The sequence below is a fragment of the Primulina tabacum genome, chromosome 12, assembly GCF_025594145.1.
Source record: "Primulina tabacum isolate GXHZ01 chromosome 12, ASM2559414v2, whole genome shotgun sequence".
NCBI lineage: Eukaryota > Viridiplantae > Streptophyta > Magnoliopsida > Lamiales > Gesneriaceae > Primulina > Primulina tabacum.
This window is the reverse complement of record NC_134561.1, coordinates 26816432-26836833: the sequence shown is the minus strand read 5'-3', so window position 1 is coordinate 26836833 and position 20402 is coordinate 26816432. Positions and strand designations below refer to the sequence as shown.

General features: G+C 37.7%; 3 protein-coding genes across 7 annotated transcripts; all 3 read right to left on the bottom strand.

The window, feature by feature from the left end:
• Positions 1-213: 213 nt before the first annotated feature.
• On the bottom strand, positions 214-2860 carry LOC142520296 (uncharacterized). The gene is made up of 5 exons (XM_075623299.1): positions 2645-2860; positions 2503-2514; positions 1748-1966; positions 1472-1585; positions 214-777 (listed from the first exon to the last, which is right to left on the bottom strand). The coding sequence occupies exons 1-5, from the start codon at positions 2858-2860 to the stop codon at positions 214-216; spliced, it is 1125 nt and encodes a 374-aa protein (XP_075479414.1).
• Positions 2861-3136: 276 nt separating this feature from the next.
• Positions 3137-7336, bottom strand: LOC142520295 (uncharacterized). The gene is made up of 3 exons (XM_075623298.1): positions 7245-7336; positions 3503-3599; positions 3137-3439 (listed from the first exon to the last, which is right to left on the bottom strand). Exons 1-3 carry the CDS (start codon positions 7334-7336, stop codon positions 3137-3139), a joined length of 492 nt encoding a protein of 163 aa, XP_075479413.1.
• Positions 7337-12728: 5392 nt separating this feature from the next.
• Positions 12729-16747, bottom strand: LOC142521329 (nuclear transport factor 2-like). Of its 5 annotated transcripts, none has more exons than XM_075624543.1 (10): positions 16600-16747; positions 16314-16397; positions 15016-15188; positions 14567-14870; positions 14242-14420; positions 13967-14153; positions 13761-13882; positions 13608-13670; positions 13414-13477; positions 12729-13111 (listed from the first exon to the last, which is right to left on the bottom strand). In XM_075624543.1, exons 1-10 carry the CDS (start codon positions 16733-16735, stop codon positions 12930-12932), a joined length of 1494 nt encoding a protein of 497 aa, XP_075480658.1. In that variant the 5' UTR covers positions 16736-16747; the 3' UTR covers positions 12729-12929. The 5 variants fall into 5 exon arrangements, with proteins under 5 accessions (XP_075480658.1, XP_075480659.1, XP_075480662.1 ...); XM_075624544.1 differs by having other exon boundaries at positions 16490-16724; XM_075624547.1 differs by having other exon boundaries at positions 16372-16397; positions 16600-16622.
• Between the last annotated feature and the right edge of the window lie 3655 nt (positions 16748-20402).

Here is a 20402-nt window from a genome sequence, read left to right as displayed (position 1 = left end):
ACATTAAAGCAAATCAAATTATTACTAGAAATGAATAATTAAAATCAATGAATAAAAAAATAAAAATAAATAAAAATGAAATAAAATGAACAAAATGAAGTCGAAAAATAATCGTGGGTTGCCTCCCACGCAGCGCTTGGTTTAATGTCATCAGCCTGACTACCAGTCCTGTTCAATTAGGTTCACCAAGACTAAGATTTCCAATATTCCTCACTAAAGTTCCATAGTATTCCTTAACCGCTGTCCATTGACCTTGAAAGTTCGTCCATCACTGCATCTCAGCTCGATAGCCCCATGAGGATATACTGTTTCTACTACAAATGGCCCTGACCAACGCGACTTCAACTTACCAGGGAACAACTTCAGACGTGAATTGAATAACAGTACTTGCTTTCCCGGTTTAAGTTTCCTTCGGACAATGATTTTGTCATGCCACTTCTTAGTTTGCTCTTTGTAGATCTTGGCATTTTCATAAGCGTCATTTCGGAATTCATCCATCTCACTTAACTGCAGTTTTCTGACATCTCCAGAAGCTTTCAGGTCGAAGTTCAACTTTTTTACTGCCCAGAATGCTCGGTGCTCCAGTTCTAGTGGCAAGTGGCATGCCTTCCCAAATACTAGCCTATAGGGAGACATCCCAATAGGCGTCTTGAATGCAGTTCGATAAGCCCATAACGCATCATCCAACTTCATAGCCCAATCCCTCCGGTTGGTGTTGACAGTCTTTTCCAGTATTTGCTTAATTTCCCGGTTGGATACTTCAGCTTGTCCATTCGACTGAGGATGATATGCTAGTGCCACTTTGTGCTTCACATTGTATTTAGCCAAAAGTGATTTGAAAATTCTATTGCAAAAATGTGTACCTTCGTCACTTATGATGGCTCTCGGTGTTCCAAACCTGGTGAAGATGTTCTTATGCACAAATTTTGCTACAACATGAGAGTCATTAGTATTGGTGGCGATTGCTTCCACCTATTTCGACACATAGTCAACAGCTAATAAAATATATGAATTACCAAAAGAAGGGGGAAAAGGTCCCATGAAATCTATGCCCTAGACATCAAAAAGTTCCACTTCCAAGACATTTGTCAGTGGTAATTCATGACGCCTAGATATGTTTCCTAACCTCTGCCATCTATCACATGACTTTACTAAGGTATAACTATCCTTAAACAAACAAGGCCAATAAAAACCAGATTGCAATACCTTAGCTGCTGTTCGTGATGCTCCAAAATGTCCACCATATGGTGAAGAATGACACTTCTCCAAAATTTGTTGAGCTTCGATACTCTCCACGCATCTCCGAATCACTTGGTCAGCACACCTCTTATATACAAATGGATCATCCCAATAATAGAACTTGATGTCATGGACGAACTTCTTCCTCTGATGATAGCTCAAATCTGGAGGAAGGGTGCCGCAAGACAAAAAAATTAGCAATATCAGCAAACCAAGGAAGTATAGAATTTACCTCGAAGAGTTGCTCATCAGGGAATGTTTCTTGTATAGCTCCCTCTAATCTCTTCTCTTCAAGCTCAAGCCTCGACAAGTGGTCAGCCACTTGGTTCTCACTACCCTTTTTATCCTTGACCTCAAAGTCAAATTCTTGTAATAGCACAATCCACCTTATCAAGCGTGGTTTTGCATCCTTCTTGGCGAACAGGTAGCGAATAGCTGCATGGTCAGTGAAAACGATTACCTTTGTGCCAATCAAATAAGGTCTGAATTTGTCGAATGCAAATACTACTGCAAGAATTTCTTTCTCAGTTGTAGTGTAATTTTGTTGTGCAGCATCCATTGTGCGGCTTGTGTAGTAAATTGCCCTAAACATCTTCTCCCTTCTTTGGCCTAAAACAGCGCCCACTGCATAATCACTTGCATCACACATTAGCTCAAAAGGCTCCTTCCAATCCGGCACTATCATGATCGGTGCAGTCACCAATGCCACTTTGATCTTCTCAAATGCCTGCAAATAATCATCATCAAATATAAAAGTCGACTCTTTTTCAAGTAAATTACATAGAGGTTTAGTGATCTTAGAAAAATCTTTAATAAATCTACGATAAAACCCCACATGTCCTAAGAAGCTCCTTATTCCCTTGATGCTCTTTGGTGGAGGAAGTTTTTCAATGGCAACCACCTTGGCTCTGTCTACCTCTAATCCCCGAGAAGACACTTTATGTCAAAGAACAATGCTCTCTTGGACCATAAAATGGCATTTCTCCCAGTTAAGAACTAAGTTCTTTTCTTGGCATCTCTTCAAAACAAGGGATAGGTTGTGTAAACAATGATCAAATGAAGAGCCAAATACCGAGAAGTCGTCCATGAAGACTTCCATGATCTCCTCCACCATGTCTGCAAATATGGCCATCATGAACCTCTAGAAAGTGGCAGGTGCATTGCATAGCCCAAACGGCATTCTCCTAAAAGCAAACGTGCCATAGGGACACGTGAAAGTAGTCTTCTCCTGATCTTCTGGCGCTATAGCAATTTGGTTATAACCTGAATAACCATCTAAAAAGCAATAATGACAATAGCCAGCAAGTCTATCCAGCATTTGATCAATAAAAGGCAGTGGAAAATGATCCTTTCGTGTAGCATTGTTTAACTTTCTATAATCAATACATACTCGCCAACCATTTACAGTACGAGTAGATATCAGTTCATCATTTTCGTTTCTAACTACAGTTATTCCACCCTTTTTAGGCACAACTTGTACAGGAGATACCCAACTACTATCAGAAATGGCATAAATGACACCAGCATTTAACAATTTTAGCACCTCACTTTTTACAACTTCTTTCATTGCTGGGTTCAACCTCCTCTGGTGATCCACAGAAGGAGTATATGACTCCTCCATCAAAATTTTATGCATGCATATAGTGGGGCTAATTCCCCTAATATCAGAAATCGACCATCCTAAAGCAGTTTTAAATTTCCTCAATACTCTCAATAATTTATCTTTTTTAGTACAAGTAAGAGAGGAAGAGATGATTACCGGATACGTCGACTTTTCACCTAAAAATGCATAGCAAAGGTGACTCTGCAGCTCCTTCAAATCAGGGGAAGGAGGTATTACCTTTGTTTGCTCATGTACCTCCAATTCCTCAAGCGGTGCATCTGTTTTTCTTTCTTTCTATGATGCTTCAAGAGCCAACAACTGCTCTTTCACTTCCCAATTTTCTTCATCAATAGTTCCTGCAGCGCTTATCAAACAGCTCTCCAAAGGATCCCTAGTCCCTGCACTTTCAAGAGATATACATGAGTCTATAATATCAATGCTTTTGCAAGTGCTTACCTCATTTGATCCCTTCATGGCGTGATAGATATTAAAAATGACTTCTTCTCCACCAACTCTTAAGGTGAGTTCACCCTTATGCACATCTATCAATGCCCTTCTAGTCGCCAGGAACGGTCTCCCAAAGATTAATGGAGCATCCTAATCCTCTTCCATATCTAAAATCACAAAGTCAGCAGGAAAAATAAATTTATCCACTTTTACCAGTACATCTTCGACGATCCCACGTGGATACGTGAGACTTCTGTCCGCAAGCTGTAAGGTGATAGTGGTAGGTTTGTCTTCTCCAAGCTCCAGATCCCTGTAAATAGAAAATGGCATCAAATTAATGCTCCTAAATCACAAAAAGCTTTACTACATTTAGAACCACCAATAAAGCAAGGAAAAGTAAAACTCCCTGGATCTTTTAATTTCTGTGGTAGTTTCTTTTGCAGGATGGCGCTACATTCTTCAGTCAGTTTCACAGTCTCAAAATCCTGCAACTTCCTCTTCTTAGACATCACATCTTTAATAAATTTTGCATAATTCGGCATTTGCTCCAAAGCATCAGCAAATGGTATGTTGATGTGTATCTTCTTAAAGATCTCCAAAAATTTTACAAACTGATCATCCAATTTCTTCTTTTTGAACCTCTGCGGATATGGAAGAGTCGGCTGAAATACAGAAGGTTGTTTGTAGAACCCGTAAATCAGTAGACGTATAAGCCATGCATAATTCTAGATTTTTAAATTTAATTGACTTCATTGCATGATTATTTTAAATGCATTTGTTTGAAGTTAATTATTTCATTATTTCAGTTCAGTAGATTGATTTTTAGCATTTCAGTATTTTCAGTGAGGCCGGACCGGAGTTGGAGTTTTGAGATAGAATTTAAGATTCGAGAAATATTTCCAGAAGTTAATTTAGCTAGCAACCAAGTTCATTTAAGTTAGAAAGGGAGGTTTGAGGATTTAATTTAATTATTTGAGGTGATTAAGAAATGAACTCATTTAAGTTATTAAATTAAGGGGTTAGCTCACTAAATTATTTAAAGGATTAGTAAGGCTTTCAAGGATTATTAGTTGACTAGATAATCAACATTCCCCTTTATTTTATTATGCATTTTTCGGCCACCCTTAGTGCTAGAAGATTCATTTTCCAACTCATCAACTTTGACCAATTCTTTGCATGTAATTAGTAGGATAATTCTAGGATTTTTGGGAGCACAATTTAATTAATTAATGGACATATCCTAGACTAGAAAATAAGCAAAATTTCGGCCACTACCTCCTAGAAGCATCCACCAACTCATTTGATATCAATTCAAAATTTAAAATTCAAAGGGGAGTGGACTTGGTCTTGATTCTTCCTTATATTGTGCACCCTTCTCCTCACCCCTCATAACCATTTTTCCCCCCTCTCCTTTTCGAAAATTCAGAGTGAATCCACACTCATTTTCAGTAGAAAAATCGTGAGGTACCTAGCCAAAAAGAAGAGAGAAAAATCGAGAGCAAGGTAAGGTAGAAAAGAGAAGCGCTCCACCTCCTCCGTGTCGCGTCGTCGTCGTTTCGTTCGTTTTCTTTCGAAACGAAACCAGGCATGTCTAGATTTCTTTCAAACCTCAATCAAGTCATATTATCATTTATTTTTCAGTACATGATCATGTTTATTCAAGTAAAAATCGAGATCCAAGTCAAAACATTTTGAAACCACACATGCAGAATTTTCGAATTCCTTGGCAAGCTTCACGGTTTCCTTTGTTTTGTGAGTTTCAGGCATTGGATCGACTCCAGGCTCTCAAGGCGGCTTATATACATGTAGTAGGATGCATTAGGATCATGTTGGTCCATTCAAACCAGCCCCATGCTTGCTGGAAATTCAGAATGACAGCAAGTCCCCATAGGTGCAGAAATGTTGTTCGAAAAATTCAGTTTCTTGTCATGGAGGAAGGATCTGATCTTGGCTGCCCCAAGGGCCTATAGCCATGGTTGGATCACTTCCCTAGCATGTCTAAGATGTGACTAAGTTGCCCTTTTGGTGGCTTGGTCCATGGCTCATCGGTTTTTAAATAATCAACAAGAACAGCCCCTTTCCCCATTCGGCCCCTTCCATTTTTCAGCATATGGTTTCGTTTCTTTTGTTGCTTGGTATGGATCTTGGTTGGCCTATGGCCCTTAGCCACGGTTCATATCATGCTCCTAGATGTCTAGATCGTGCCATGGTCAATCAAATGGCCACTGGAACGACGCAAGACATCGATCATAGCATAAACACTACACACGCATTCAAGATGCTCTCGGTTGGACCCTTCGGTTGAGTTATGGTGTGATGCGGATTGTGGCTGGCCTAGGGCCCTTAGCCATGGTTCAAATCATTCCTTGGGATGTTGGTAAGAGTCTCTGGTCGGTGGTTCACGCCCTTAATGGCCGATAGTCTCGAAACCAACGCGAGTCTTGTAGTTGCGCAGCTGCTGGAAATTACAGCAAGTTGCTGTGTCGTTTAGAAGGCTTGTTTGAGTTCTTGGTTGGCTTTTAGCCCATGGCCTTGGACTGGACAGTGCCTCATTGAGTTAGGAAGGTCATGTTTTTGACCGTTTGTCATTTGGATCATTTTTGAGGTCGTACGAGAATTTACGGTGCAATGTGCCAAATTGACTCTCGAAAGAGCGTTTCGTGTTTTGGCCTCCATTTCACCTAGATTTCGACCCTATCATTTTAGGAGCATTATTTTATGATTTTTCAGCGTATTTTAATCATGACTATACGTCGGTTCAGTGTCGGTTCAAGTTGGCTCGGAGTCATGATTAAATGCGAAGTCATTAGGCGTCATAGTCGCATCTTTTGAACGTAAATTGCATAGTTGGTCAAGTTTAAGCTATTGCATATTTTTCATGGCACAGTTAGGTTGCAGCGAGCCTGGGAACGATCCAATCCAATCCAGTTGGTAAAATTTCGGGACATTTTCATTACGCCAGTTAATTATTTTACGTGCATTAAATAGAAAATGATTATTTTTGAGATTTATGCGATATGGCTTGTGGTTCATTCACTATGTGGGAGTGTTATTTATACGGTCGCCAGTGACCGATCAGTTCAGTATGGTACCACCCGGTCGCCAGTGACCGGCCAGCTCAGTTCAGTTTCAGCCTCCCCGGTAGCCAGTTACCGATCAGTTCAGCTTAGTGCAGTGGCCACAGGCGTAAAACATAATCTCAACAGAAAATTTTACCAAATATTTCAGTACAGGCTCCAAGGAGCAAATATTTTTACAGTAATTTCCAGTTCAGTTATGCACGTATTATAATTGCTCAGTACAGATTATTTTTCAGTATGCCTCAGGACAGGATATGTTAACTCATGCATATTTTAAATTCAGATTTTTCTCTTTACCTGCGATATATGCATGCTGAGTCTTTAGGCTCACTAGACTTGATTGTTGTAGGTACTGATGAGGCCAGGGCCGAGGGCGGGGACCAGTGAGCCAGCTTAGGTCGGCAGTAGTGGCACCCGAGGACCTCAGAGCAGCAGTTGTTATTTTTTTTCCGCAAACAATTTTATCATTCGTTGGATATTTTTAAATCGTTGTGGTTGGCAAAACTTTAATTTTCTTCCGCTGCAATATTTTGAAATATGGAACTTGATTCACCAGTGATTTTTATGAATGAGGCCATTTAAGTTCTTTTAAAAAGAAAATTTTTAATTTTCCGCAAATTTTCAAGAAAGGAGTTTTAGGCCCCTCACATTGTTCGACTTCAACTTCGGCATTGGGCTTTTGATTTTTCTCTTCTTTTTCATCCTCAAACTCATCCTCTTCAACTGTCTTCTCCTTGTCCATTCCCTCCTTGGAACTTTGCACCTCTAACTCTTTTCCACTCCTCAAAGTGACTGCCTTGCACTGTTCTTTTGGGTTAACCTCCGTGTTACTAGGAAATTGACCCCTGTTCTAATCTCTCAAAGCGTTGGCCAACTGTCCGATTTGTGTCTCCAGAGATTTCATTGTGGCCCCCATATTTCCCATGTGAGTCTCCATGTTGTCCAGACGAGACTCAGTTCTTGCCATCTTTTTGCCAGACTCAGCAACAAATGGTCCTACAAAATCCTCAAATGAAGGTTTTCCTTCCCCCTTTGATGTATTGAACCCCGGCGGAGGATTCAACACATTTTTATTATTTGCATAAGAAAAATTTTCATGATTTCTTAATCCTGGATGACAAGTATTAGGGGGAGGGTTACCTCAATATCCTCCGAATCCTCCAAAATTTCTGTTGTTGACGTACTGAGCTTCTTCAGGAATAGATTGTTCTTCAGCCACAATCGATGGACTCTCAGTTTCTGATGTGCTCACTTTGTTCATAGCTGCGAATTGTGTAGTCAGTGCGGATACCTGTGCAGTGAGTGATGTAATAGGGTCCACAGCATACACTCCGGCTGTCTTTTTTACTCCTGCCCTTTCAGATGGCCACTGGTAGCTATTTATCGTCATCTGTTCAAGAAAGTCATAAGCTTGCTCGGGAGATTTAGCAAAGATCGTGCCACTAGCTGCAGCATCCACTGTTCCTCTTGTTTGCCCATTTAGACCGTTATAGAATAATTCGATCTGCACCCAGTCTTTGAAGCCATGGTTTGGGCACTTTCTCAACAGATCCTTGTATCTTTCTCATGCCTCATACAATTGCTCAAAATCAGTCTGCCTGAATGTGCTAATCTCAATCTTTAACTGTGCAGACTTTGCAGGGGTAAAGTATTTTGCCAGAAATTTTGTCGCCAGCTCCTGCCATGTCGTGATACTTCCCAAGGGAAGCGATTGGAGCCATCCTCTAGCCTGATCCCTGAGAGAAAACGGAAACAAGCGCAGTCTAATAATATCATCAGGAACATTATTAATCTTTACCGTATCTTTTATCTCCAAGAAGGTCCTCAAGTGAACGTGAGGATCAGAAGTGACAGTCCTAGCAAACTTGTTTTGCTGAACCATATTGATTAGAGCAGGCTTCAGCTCGAAATTATTTGCGTTAATGGTTCCTCTTGCAATACCAGAGTAATGATTGTTGATCACTGGTCTGAAGTGATCTCAGATTGGTATAGCCTCTGGCGGGATGTGTCTGTCATTTTCTCTGTGTTCAGCCATTGCTTGGATCTCTTTCCTTCTTGCTTTTCTTAACTTCCTCGCAGTTCTTTCGATCTCCGGGTCAAAAATCAGCAAGTCTGAGTTTTGCGATAATAGCATACACTGTCAAGCAGGAAAAAATGAAAAACTTAATCAATATAAAATAAAATAAAAATAAAAGCTCTAAATTAAAATCTAGACTAATTGGTAACAATACTGATATAAATTCAAATTTGACACTCCCCGGCATCGGCGCCAAAAACTTGTTGCGTGTTTTCTTGATTGCTCGCAAGCGCACGACGTCAAGTTATAGTAAAATGTATTTTTGAGTGCAAGTGTCGATCCCACGAGGAGTGTAAATAAAATATATATCAATGCTTGTAATTATAATAGTCTCGACTTTATTTAGAATAATCAATAGCGAGATTGGTTTGTTTGAACGAATTAATTGAAAACAATGAATTAATTAAATCACCGAGTTGAGAAATAATAATGAGAGAAAATATCTAGAAAAATGATTTCACAAAGTTTCCACGATAATTATTCACAGTTGAATTTATATTCATGAATTCTAATTATTTAATGGCCAAGAACACTTTAATTATTTTATTCCCCCTTTCCCAAGTGACGAATAACTGTATCAATCAAACATCGATTCACTTATGCCTAATAAAATCTACGTTTGATTGGTAAATGCAAACGATGTTCTTACCTAAGCCTCGCTAAAGTTATACGCCTTCTGAACGTTATACACATTCAACGATGTGCCTCTAATGATCTATAATCCTAGTCCCTCTCCCGAGTTATAAGATTAATCAAACAACAAACAATTTATGGCCAGTAAATTGCAGTGAAATAAATACAGAGAACACAATTAAACAAGAGCGGAATTCAATCAAATAAACCACTGTGTCAAATCATCGTATCCACAAAGTTACGTCATTCTCTAGACTAGAAAATTAGTTCATGACGAATTCTAAATAAAAGCAAAACATGTTTGAATATTTAGACATCGACACAATAGAAAATAAAGATGGAAGAATCAGATAACAAATCCGAGGTGTCGTCTCTGTCCCCAGATCCGTCGTTCTTCGTATTTGTTCTTGTTCCCTCGTGTCTTTTTCTCCATGGACGGCTGAATCTCTCGTGGAATTCTTTCTCAAAATGACGGCTAGCCCCCTTCTTCTGACCTAGGATGCGCTTTATATAAGCTTTCTGAGCGCTCGGTGCGCGCGGTGGCGCATGATCTCGCGCGTCTGCGCGCGCCTTTCTGCTCGCTGGCCCATGTATGTGTGCGCGCGGTCGCGCATGAAGTCGCGCGGCCGCGCGCAAGCTTCTGGTCGGTGGCTCTTTTCTGCGCGCGCGTGATATGGCGCGGTCGCGCGACCCTCTCGGCTTTTCTGTTTCTTCTGTGCGCGCGCGGTTGCGCGTGAAGTGGCGCGGCCGCGCGCGCACTTCTGTCCACTACCTGCTCTCAGCTATTCTTTATGGTGCACGCTCTGTTTTCTTGCATCTACTTGGCTTCGTTTCCACTATTTTCTCCACTCCTGGAATGACACCAAAAACACACCAAAAACGCATAATTCTGTTCGAAACAAGAATAATTCAAAATGGATTTTAATGTAAAGTAAGTGCAAATCTTGCGCTTATCACTCCTCCCCACCGATGGAAACATGACTAACAACGTGTTTAATCTAGTAACATTGTGACAAAAGGGATAGAACTTTACCATGCATTCAAAAGTGTGGGGAAAGAACGAAACCTAGTCCACTCTTAAACCTACTACCCACTGGACTCAGTGGTGAGGTCAATGACGACGATGGCTAATTTGCCATTACCAGCCAATTTTATCTTGGACTCTTCAACTTTGGTAGCACAACGAAGTTTGACCTTGGTGTTGTCATCTTTTTCTTTACAGACGGGATGTAGCTCCATTGTTGGGTGACAAAACTTCATTTTCTTCCTCCTGTTTGGCAAATCAGATGATGGTTGAAGCATTTCAACACCATGGCATTTCACTTCACACTTGTCACCTTTCTGAACCTTATTGGTTTCATCGTCCGAACACAGATTATTCATCGGTTCAATGTAGGGGCTTGTGACAATATCTTCAGAACCAAAGTTAAAAGTAACAGACATGTTTTCGAAAAGGCTCCGAAATTCGCATGAAATTGGAGGATCTGTACGTGCAAGCATGAGTAAGAAGAGGTCTTTAAATATAAAAATTTAATGTGGAGGAACTTACCCAACTGCTTCTATTTATTACAAGTCTTTCAACCTGTTCTCTCAATTTTGCAGATTTATACGTGAAGTCCAAAGAAGATATGCAAATCAAATTTGAACAAAAGGTCCCAGGGTGGTAGATATTAGCCATTAATAACTTGGTCAAATATTTACATTAGTAATTATATTGGAAAACCAACCAAAATTGTTGTTCTCGGTCCAATTGTACATGCTGCAATACCTCCTCGCGCACACCGGATTGAGTACATAATTTAACAACTAATCTGCAAAGAAATCGTGAAATAATTTAAACTGATGCATTACCGAAGTTTGAGACCATTGAAGTACAAAGTTGTAGGATATATTTCAATTAATCAATACGACATGAACTGATTCATGGACATACAACACTGAAGGAATGAATATTGCACAAAATAACGCTGATGATCAGTCAAAGGTTTGTACAACCATAAACAAAGTACACACTTAAATAAAAGCGCCTTCGAACATCAAAAAGACAGCATCAAAATGCAGTGGACACTTAAATAATATGTGATTACAAGTTTAGTACATCAGACATGGAAGAAAATCAAAAAATTTGTACCACACATACTTACGTGGAAATGCTACGAAAGAATTAAACTTCATACTCAGAAGTCATCTGCTAATCGTCGCTCAACTCCATTTTCTCCAACAACAGAGCTATCTCTTCGGAGTTCTTTTCCATTTTCTTCGCTAGATTGCGATTTTCATGAGTCAAATCTGATATAGCTTGCATTAAATCACCTAGTTTCTTACAATCAGGATGAACATGAGCAATGTATTTTAATAGAATCAAAATATCGATTGGATTGGTAATAGGCTTTAACATACTTAAGATAATACACAAAAATTACAACAAAAACAACAAAAAGCTCTCAAATGCCATTCCGCAATTCTTCCATATTTATTTACAAAAAAAATTCCAAGAATAAAGATTTAGAAGACACCACCATCTCTTCGATTAAATAGATTGTACAAGTAGCTGGTAATCATCACGGACGTCAGTTTCAAAACCGGTCAATACGTTGACTACATTCGAAACAACGTTGAACGACCCTAAACAATACGATGTACAACAACGATTCAGTTATAGAACAAAAAAAAACTGAAATCGTATGACAACTGTAATAGGTAGAAGAAAAATTAAATTGAAATGTGCATAAAAAAATTTAACACTTCTCTTTCAAGAAATTCACCTTCTCAGTACTCGTCAATCCATATAATTGTGCGAAACCAAGGTGAGGAAATCAAAATACGGAAAGATATTGTTCTACCAAAAGAGGACGTAAGGGCTAGAAATTTGCTTCAGGAAGAAAATCAAGTGGCCCGTCTTTGTACTACATTTTTTAACTTGGAAGGGTATTTTTGTAACATATATAGTTAAACCTACTACTTATACATGTCTGGAAAATTGAACCAAACAAGAAGGACAATTAGCTCATTTACTATATGTCGTCTGGGGCATTTTTGTCTTTACACTAAAAAAGTACAAAATTAGTACATCATTTTAAAACCATACCAAACATCATATTATTTATCACGTAATACTATTAATCCATATATCTCATTTTATAATCACTTGAATTAATAATTATTTAATTAACTCATCACACATACCAAACGTAGCCTTAGCATAAAAAGTAATATTTTTTTATGGATGATCCAAATAAGAGATCCGTCTCACAAAATACGACCCGTGAAACCGTCTCACACAAGTTTTCGCCTATTTTTGTTTAATAAGTTTCGTTTATTTGCATTATTAAAAATTTAACATATAAAAAAAATATAATAAATTATTCACAAACCATTCAATTAATTTTTTTTCTTTTTGAGCTACAATTTATTGTTTTAAAAAAAGTTTAGTATATTTAATTTTTAATAATTCATGCATATGAGCTGCAAATTATTGCTTGATTAAAACACCGAATAGAGCAAGGATTTCGTCCTATTTATTTATATTTATAAATACTTCCGAATCACTGGTAGCACATATCATTATTATTAAAAAAAATATATCATTTTTAAAGTCTTTAATTTTAGTTTAGCACAAAACACCAAAGAATATCGTAAACAAAAACTATTTCATCAAAGACATTCTATGGTTGAATGCTAAGTTGTTCATCAATAAGTTTAGTTTTAACGAATTGAAATTTAATGTACCAACTGAAAGATAAAATGTCTTATTTCGTTTATACTACTAATTACACAAGGATTTGAGTTGAACTTCATCCATGCTTGCCAGCTCACTGCAAACGTCTCATGTCGCCTCTCGCTTTTCGTTCTACCACCGCTCTGCAACTTGCCTGCTTGGCTGAGCATCCCTCGCTAGGCCCTTCTCGAAACCGGAATGGTGGCCATTCTGAAACCTCACATTGCTAGTGATTCGGTTAGTGTCCCTTCCCCTAGGATAATTGTTTTGAGTTCGAGACCTTGACGGAGACCTTCCCTTGCCTTTGTTATCAACTGCAGAAACATGTTATGATCAGACATCAACATTGGAGAGAAATCAAATTTGTTCACAATTCGAAACATTTATTCGACCATTTGTTTCGCAGATACTCAGATGTAGCTCATGCAGAATCAAAGTAGAAAAGTTCGATCCCAGAAAAAGAAAAGTGTAGCCAGAATCAAGAAACATAAAACATATATCATCATGAAAAAAATGCTGAATAACCACAACTTAAGTAAAAATGAATTCGTCGTATAAATTTACACGGGCAATTTCAAAGATGATACAGATGGCCCGTGATCGTTTCGAAGGTTACCTTGATTGGAAGCCTTCTTGTACAAGATATAAGATTCCTTTTCACCAAAGTAAACATGGTGAGCCTGAAAATAGATGAATCAGCATTTCAGAACTATCCCAAGATAGAGTTGTTTACGAGGATCCATGGTTTACTATATATATGTAATAAAGCCGAGTATCTCGAGATGATAGAATGAGCATTGCAACATGTACCTCTACTGCAAGACGAGCAGAATCTGCTGACTCAAATTCCACAAAACCACAGCAAAATCCATCCTGGCAACAAATCACGACCCAAATCAATAAAGACATGAAGAAAAAGATATAACCGAACACAAAAGGTTAAAATAAAAGGCCAAAGCAAACCTCATGTCTTCTGATCTGGATACTATCTAAACCTCTCCTAACTGGTCCAAACTTTTTAACTTCTTCTGCAATTGCTTGTTTAGTGATATCATATGGTAATTTTCCTATGTATATCCCATGACCTGTAATTGTATTTTCGAATAAATTATACCAAATGGAATGGAAGGATAAGTAGCAGCATATAATTCCAAGTCCCGAAAAGTTACCTTCTGTATAGGAGGCATTAGTAGTATTTGCTACTTTCAAAGATCCATTTCCAGGCGGAGAAGATGCTTTTGGAGTTGAAACTGCAGTTTTATAGTCAGCTTTTGGAGTTGAAACGGCTGTTTTATAGTCAGCTTTTGGAGGAATGCTAAAAGATTTTGGGGAAGTCGCATGATTAGCATTTGCCAACTGCAGATAAACACGTTGTTAGTTGATTATGTGGATGTCTAAAGAAACGGAATAGAAATCTTAAAGTAGATAGTGTCAAATAACATACGATAGAAGCGTAGCTAATTTTCGGAGAATCCTCTTTAACGTTAGACACAGGTGCAAGAGTTGAATTCGTGTCCTCATGTGAAGCCTCAGAAGAAATGTTTATAAGGACAGATTCTTTCAAGACAGGAGGACTGGATTTTTCCTCAACATTTCCATTTTCAACCTCAAATTCAGTTTGTGCTGATTTATGGCAAATGGATGTAGTACCAGGAGATGGAAATCCAAGAAAAAAGATTCAGACAATCAATTACTGGAAAAAATACCAGAATAACGAGTTCTAAGTACAAACTGAAAGGTGTTGTGACGAGCCAGGATCAAGATAAGACCTGAATTCTGAGTTGGAGCAGCTTCATCAGTTTGATTGCTTTTGCCATCATGAGGGACAACAATATTTGTTATTGACTCACATATGTCAGTATATCGAAAAATATCATTCAAGACAAAGAAGCCTCTCTCTTGCTTTGCAAGAAAGAACGTTTGATTAAAATTCTTTTTCGTAATATCTTTTCCAGTCAAAACTCCTGTTACGGCTACCACGACTCCTCCGTCCTTGGAATATTGGGAGTCCACATGTTTGAGATCAACAGACCAGTTCTTATAATCAGAAGACATAATCTTGTCATCAATTCCCTGCATTGAGATAATGAAAATATATCACATTTTAGTCGAGCAATTGAACTGGAAATTTTTTAGTTATATCAATGTAATAACAGATAAAACTATGCTAAAAACCACAGCAAACATTTTCCTGGTAAGTTCTTTTTAAAATACTTACGCCCAATGTTGTCACTGATGTCACAGCACCATCAGGTTCCGCCCAGCCTAGCTGGCTTGACTCCTGATAAAACTTGTGGACATTTTCGGGACATATTTCGAGTACTGCGTAGTATTGCTTCACAAAGGAACTCGCCACAATTTGGGCAGAAAGTCCTGATTCAGTCACCATCTCTGTAAAATTTAATAGAACTTATCGTCAAAAAAGATGTTCCCACGTTATCAAGATTCTCTTAAAAAGTATAGAACTCAATCTCTAGCGCAATAATCTGCTCGATCTAATAATAACGACATTAAGCGCATGATAAATCACATACACACGTATATGTATATACATGTAAACAGTAAAACACGTAAGCTGACACCATGTCTAGTTGGAAAGATTACTAGATTAAGCTATCAGTTGAGAACAAACTTATAGTCTGAAGGATAACAATGATCAATAACATTAAAAAAAATAGCCAGAGGCCCCCAGGGCACTCAGAACCTCATCAACAAGCACTTGGATATATACAAGGTTTGATTGATTATAAAAAGAAAGTGGCATTATACAATTTTCAAATAGATATAAATTTGTAGAGATAAAAGCTTGCATTCAAGAAAAGCAATAATAGAATAATAATGAGCCGAAAATTCGACTTCATAGACTGTTACGACTAAGTTTCACTCCCATTTGCCGCATAAATTGATAAAATATATATATATATATATATATACACCATCAAGCCTCAGATTTAACAAAAGAAAACTCAGAGCCCAAACTAAAAGAATTATTTACCATAAAATCGACATGGACCAACTTCTGCTTTCCAAAAAATCGATTCTCAAGGGCTACAAATTTTCCAAAAAGGATAAAATATACTTGAATTTACTTGATAAACATGGTGGACGAGTTAACTTAAATCAACCACATAGCGATCATGAAAGCACGCATTTCTAGCCAAGAAGATATCGTGATGGAAATAACCATAAAAAACCAGAAAACCCCAATCCATAACCTTCAATTCCAACTTATATCCCAACCAGTTGAACAAAATCAGATTCTTGAACCAATTCAGTGCCAAAAAAATGAAAAATTTACCCAATGACCAATGCAGAACGTAAAAAAAAAAATTTATTTGACAAAGAGAAGCCCCTGTACTATTCAAATTCTCGATCGAAAAAACTATTTACACACAAGCGCACCTAGAAACAGCAAGAACTGCAGGTTCAATTTTTATTATTCAATTCAAAACCATAAATCAGCCCATATATACAGCAAACAAAAACTCAGTCATATAACCGAAAACCCCATAAAACCTGCGTCCAGATTCCACAGACAGAGACAGTAAAAAGAGAAAAAACGTGGGTTTCCGACCTCTTGCACAGGATACTTCGAAAACGCTGCAAGAAAGATATAAGAAGATCCTTCAACTTCCAGAACCTAATAATTCCTACACGGGTTTTATCAATGAAAGGTCGCAAAAATAGAGAACCTGGAGAGGAAAGAGAGGAAAAGGCAAGATTTTGAGGTGAGGAGCAAATAGTAATAAATGCAAACAATTTTCGGAGCGAATTTATAGGGACAGTAGGATCCATTTCTCACTCCAAATCAAAAACTGGGATTCTGCTTTCCTTCCTCCTTTCTTCTTTCTTCTTTCTCTATCTTTTTGCTCCCTTTTGTCCTCGAATTTTCCTTGTGGTTTTTGGGGTAAATTTTTAGGATCACGTTTGGAATTCATTCGCTGGCAGGGGTGTGGGGACCGTTTGGAGATTTTAAGGTAAGACCCGTTTTGTAAGGTTTGTGTATATATTCCGAAAGTGTTGATCAGTTTGTCAAAATTAATAGTACAATGGTTGACCACTTGAAGACCATGTGGAAGTTGGTTGATTTTAATAAAATAATCTATGAACCGAATTATTATCAATTTGAAAATACATTCCACTAGTTGGGAAGATCGGTTTTAAATTTTTTTTAAAAAGGTAGTTAATTCGGTTAAACAGAACAAGTGAACTTTTATAAAAACTAGTGTTTATGTGTATGCATTGCATGTTTGTACATTATATCATTAAATTTTTTTAATGATGATAAATGTCTTGTTTGATTTGTATGGCTACCTCATCTATAATTTTTAGCAAAACAACCATCGCTTAGTCCTACTTATGTCCTATTGATCAATTGTTTTGATAGGATATTAGGGTTCGGTTTAAAAACCACGGTAGGGATGAGAGATCGTTGAGCTAAAATAGCTCGATTCTTGAAATATTGAACACCGATTAATTAAATCGAGTTTGATCTTTAAACCAAGCGGAAGACACTCAAAATAATCATTCATAGAAATCGATTAAATATTTTTGATAAAGCATTTAAAATATATGCAAGTTGAATGAGTAAAAATATTTTGTTTGAAGCATTTTATCAAAAACTTGGTATGACAATACTTTGGTAATTGAAGAAAACATAAAATACTTCAACAATGTATCTTGAAAAGCAATGAAATGATAAGTAAATGTAATAAATAAATATACACGAATTTTTTTATTGATGTTCAGAGATTAACAACTCATATGTCACCTCTTCTTCCCCTTGGGAATGATTTACTAGAAGACTTTGATTTATACAACGCCTTGTACAAATTCATTTCAACTTAGGACTTATCTCTTGCCTAATTGAAACTCCTAGCACACTCTCGATTGACGGTCGCAACTTCACAATCCACATAATGTTTAATGTCCCTTATGATAATACTACAAACACAATCTTTAATGTCTTTGGTGTGAAGACTCACTCAACTAAAATTTGAAGTTCAACTCTATTATATATGTGTGAGTGATTGTGTATAAGGAATTTATCATTTACAGTGTGTAAATCTCAAATGTATGCTCACACAAGGGCTTGTGCTCTCAACTAGCAGATTTCTTCATGCTAACTTGTAGAGCCCAAGTTCAGTACACGTAAACCCATGCATTATTTAATTGTCGAATCATTTATTTAATTTAAAATGAGTTTAGTGATGCATAATTTGTGAAATGTTCATTATTTTAAATGATTTATGTTCATGTGATGCACGTTAAAATATTTTTTTTTTGAGTTTCATGTTTCACGCGACTATTCGATGCGGGATCGAGGAAAAGAGATCGACGACGATTTTGGCAAATTTAAAAATGTGGTATTTTATTTGAAGTTAGTTTTGGGGCATTTTTTTTATGATTTATAAGTTTTTAACATTTGCAAAGTCTTATTGATTTATTTAGTGATTTTAAGATTTTAAAACTTTTAAAGTCTAGCACATATGAATTTTATTTTAATTAAGGGATAATAGTAAAGTTAGTGCTTGACTACCATTTAACTAGCAGTTAATTTATAATTAAGCAATTTTTTTTATTGTAACGTCCCAAAAAAAAAAATTGAAGGTCCACGTGAACCACGTGTATGCAAATTATTAAATCTCCTTGGTATTTTATTAAATTATTTTAAAGCATAAAATGCATGTTTATTTTATTAATTTGTGTTTAATTATTTTTATGCATTTTATTGCATAATTCATGCATGATAGGATTTAATTCATGAAATTTTTAAAGTTCACGCATTAGGGTTTCTAGGTGCATTTCACGTTCGAACGAGGACCGGAGGCCGGAGAATTTTCAGGAAAATTATTTTAATACATGATTAATTTTTTATAAATTAATATATGATGTTTTAAGTGGAGTTTTCAAATAATGGGATTTTACTGGGTATTTTTACCCACAAGACTTTATTTTTAACGGTACGCAAATTTTATCGATTTAGGAGACTTTTTAAGGGTTCGGCTAATATTTTCAAGAACTTTTCAACATGAAATATTTTTCGGGAGTGTGTTTGGATTTAATGGGCCTATTTTAAGCTTATTGGGCTTAAAACATTTTTAAAACTTTTAAATTGCAAATTTTGGCCCATTAACTAATTGTTATCTATTTATCTACCTAAACCACTCCTTAACCTAAACCTAAATACCCTACATAGCCGACACCCCCCTCAACAGCAGACACTATCGTTTTCAGCACTCTTTCCAGCGGGTGGCCTCGGTTTGGCTTGATCTTGCAAAGAAATTCATCCGGTGTTCCCATTTTCTTGTTCGTTCATCGATCATCATCAAGGCATTCAATTGTACCTTTATTTCTGCATCATCCAAGCCTTATACTATCGTGTGTATGTATATGTATGAGGTTTTTTCGATCTAGCCATGTGCAGGGAAGCTTTTATTTTTTTGTTCAAATACATGCATCATGGGTTCACTACTCACGTTTTTCTGTGATCTGTGTTGTAAAGGGGCTGCTGGTGTAGTGTTTCAGAGTCGTTTCTGTCAAGGGTTCGAGTAGGGTAGTTGCTGAAAGCGTGGTTGGTCGAGGAGGTGAGAATACATGCTGGATCGGTGAGCTTGGAAGGGCATCGGGTAGATCGTGAGTTGGGGAGAGAGGCCACCGGCGTCAGCGTGATTCCAGGCGTTGGATATATCCCTGAGGGGTACGAACCACGACCTGGGAGAGCCCTAACTCCTCTGGTCCGAACTCTCGAGCAAGCACGATCGAACCTAGGATGAGGGAACTCGCGGTGTTGGCGTTACTGCTTCTAGCGTATAAGCGGGTAGTGCAGGCTGCATGGGGCTGGGTTCTTGGTGCTGGTAGACTCCTTGGGGTCTGGTCTAAGTCAACAATAGGCTGGCTAGGGGCTGGAGCCATCGGCTTGAGTGTAAGAGTGGGGTTTGTGTGCTAGTGGTTCGTTTATAGGTGTGGGGTGAGCTGCTGGATTTTTCAGCAGCTGCCCAGGGGAATTCGAAGGCTTTAAAAAGCTGGGTTTCGAGTTCTTTAGATCCCTTTAAGTGTTTTTAAGACATGGTTTAAGTTTGGTAAAATTTGGTTGTGTTCCAAGTCGATTCGGATTAAAACCGGGACCCGATCCAAGTTTTAAAATGAATCGGTTAGGTGTATTATGGGCTTGAGTTTACGTCTAGGAATGCTTTTAAAAATGTTTTGGGACATTTTAAGGAGTTTGATAAGCTTCGGGTAAATTTTAGAGGGCCAGGGGTTAAACGATAATTTTTTGGTTTCCAGGGGCAAAATAGTCATTTTGCACCCGGGGTGAGATTTTGGTCCTGGCAGCGCCCTGAGCACAAATTCATGATATTTTAAATGTTCATGCATCATGTTTACAATTTTTACGCAATTATGATAAATACGGTGCATGTGGTTTAAATGAAAAATTATGTATATGCATGCTTTTATTAAGTGATGAATATGATGACACGTTTGGAACGAAGTGATTTAGTTGTGACTAACACGATGACACGATGATGTGATTGGAGATATCGTGAGGGAAAATGCCCCAGAGGGAGCCCGACGATCGTATTTTTATTGACATGATATGATGAT

Bases quoted from the DNA above. Each gene is read 5' to 3' on its own strand.
- LOC142520296 (XM_075623299.1), bottom strand. From the start codon at position 2,860: ATGGAGGAGTCATATACTCCTTCTGTGGATCACCAGAGGAGGTTGAAC. The intron at 1,586-1,747 runs GTAGTATTTGCA...TTTGAGGTCAAG, and splicing joins CTGAGAAAGAAATTCTTGCA to GATAAAAAGGGTAGTGAGAA. The intron at 778-1,471 runs GTAAATTCTATA...TATCATCCTCAG, and splicing joins CTGATGAGCAACTCTTCGAG to TCGAATGGACAAGCTGAAGT.
- LOC142520295 (XM_075623298.1), bottom strand. From the start codon at position 7,336: ATGGCAAGAACTGAGTCTCGTCTGGACAACATGGAGACTCACATGGGA. The intron at 3,600-7,244 runs GTTGGCCAACGC...TTCTATTTACAG, and splicing joins CTGGAGACACAAATCGGACA to GGATCTGGAGCTTGGAGAAG. The intron at 3,440-3,502 runs GTAAAAGTGGAT...GAAGAGGATTAG, and splicing joins GGATCGTCGAAGATGTACTG to GATGCTCCATTAATCTTTGG.
- LOC142521329 (XM_075624543.1), bottom strand. From the start codon at position 16,735: ATGAATTCCAAACGTGATCCTAAAAATTTACCCCAAAAACCACAAGGA. The intron at 16,398-16,599 runs GTGAGAAATGGA...TCTTTCTTGCAG, and splicing joins ATCCCAGTTTTTGATTTGGA to CGTTTTCGAAGTATCCTGTG. The intron at 13,883-13,966 runs GTAACTTTTCGG...ATACAATTACAG, and splicing joins TAATGCCTCCTATACAGAAG to GTCATGGGATATACATAGGA.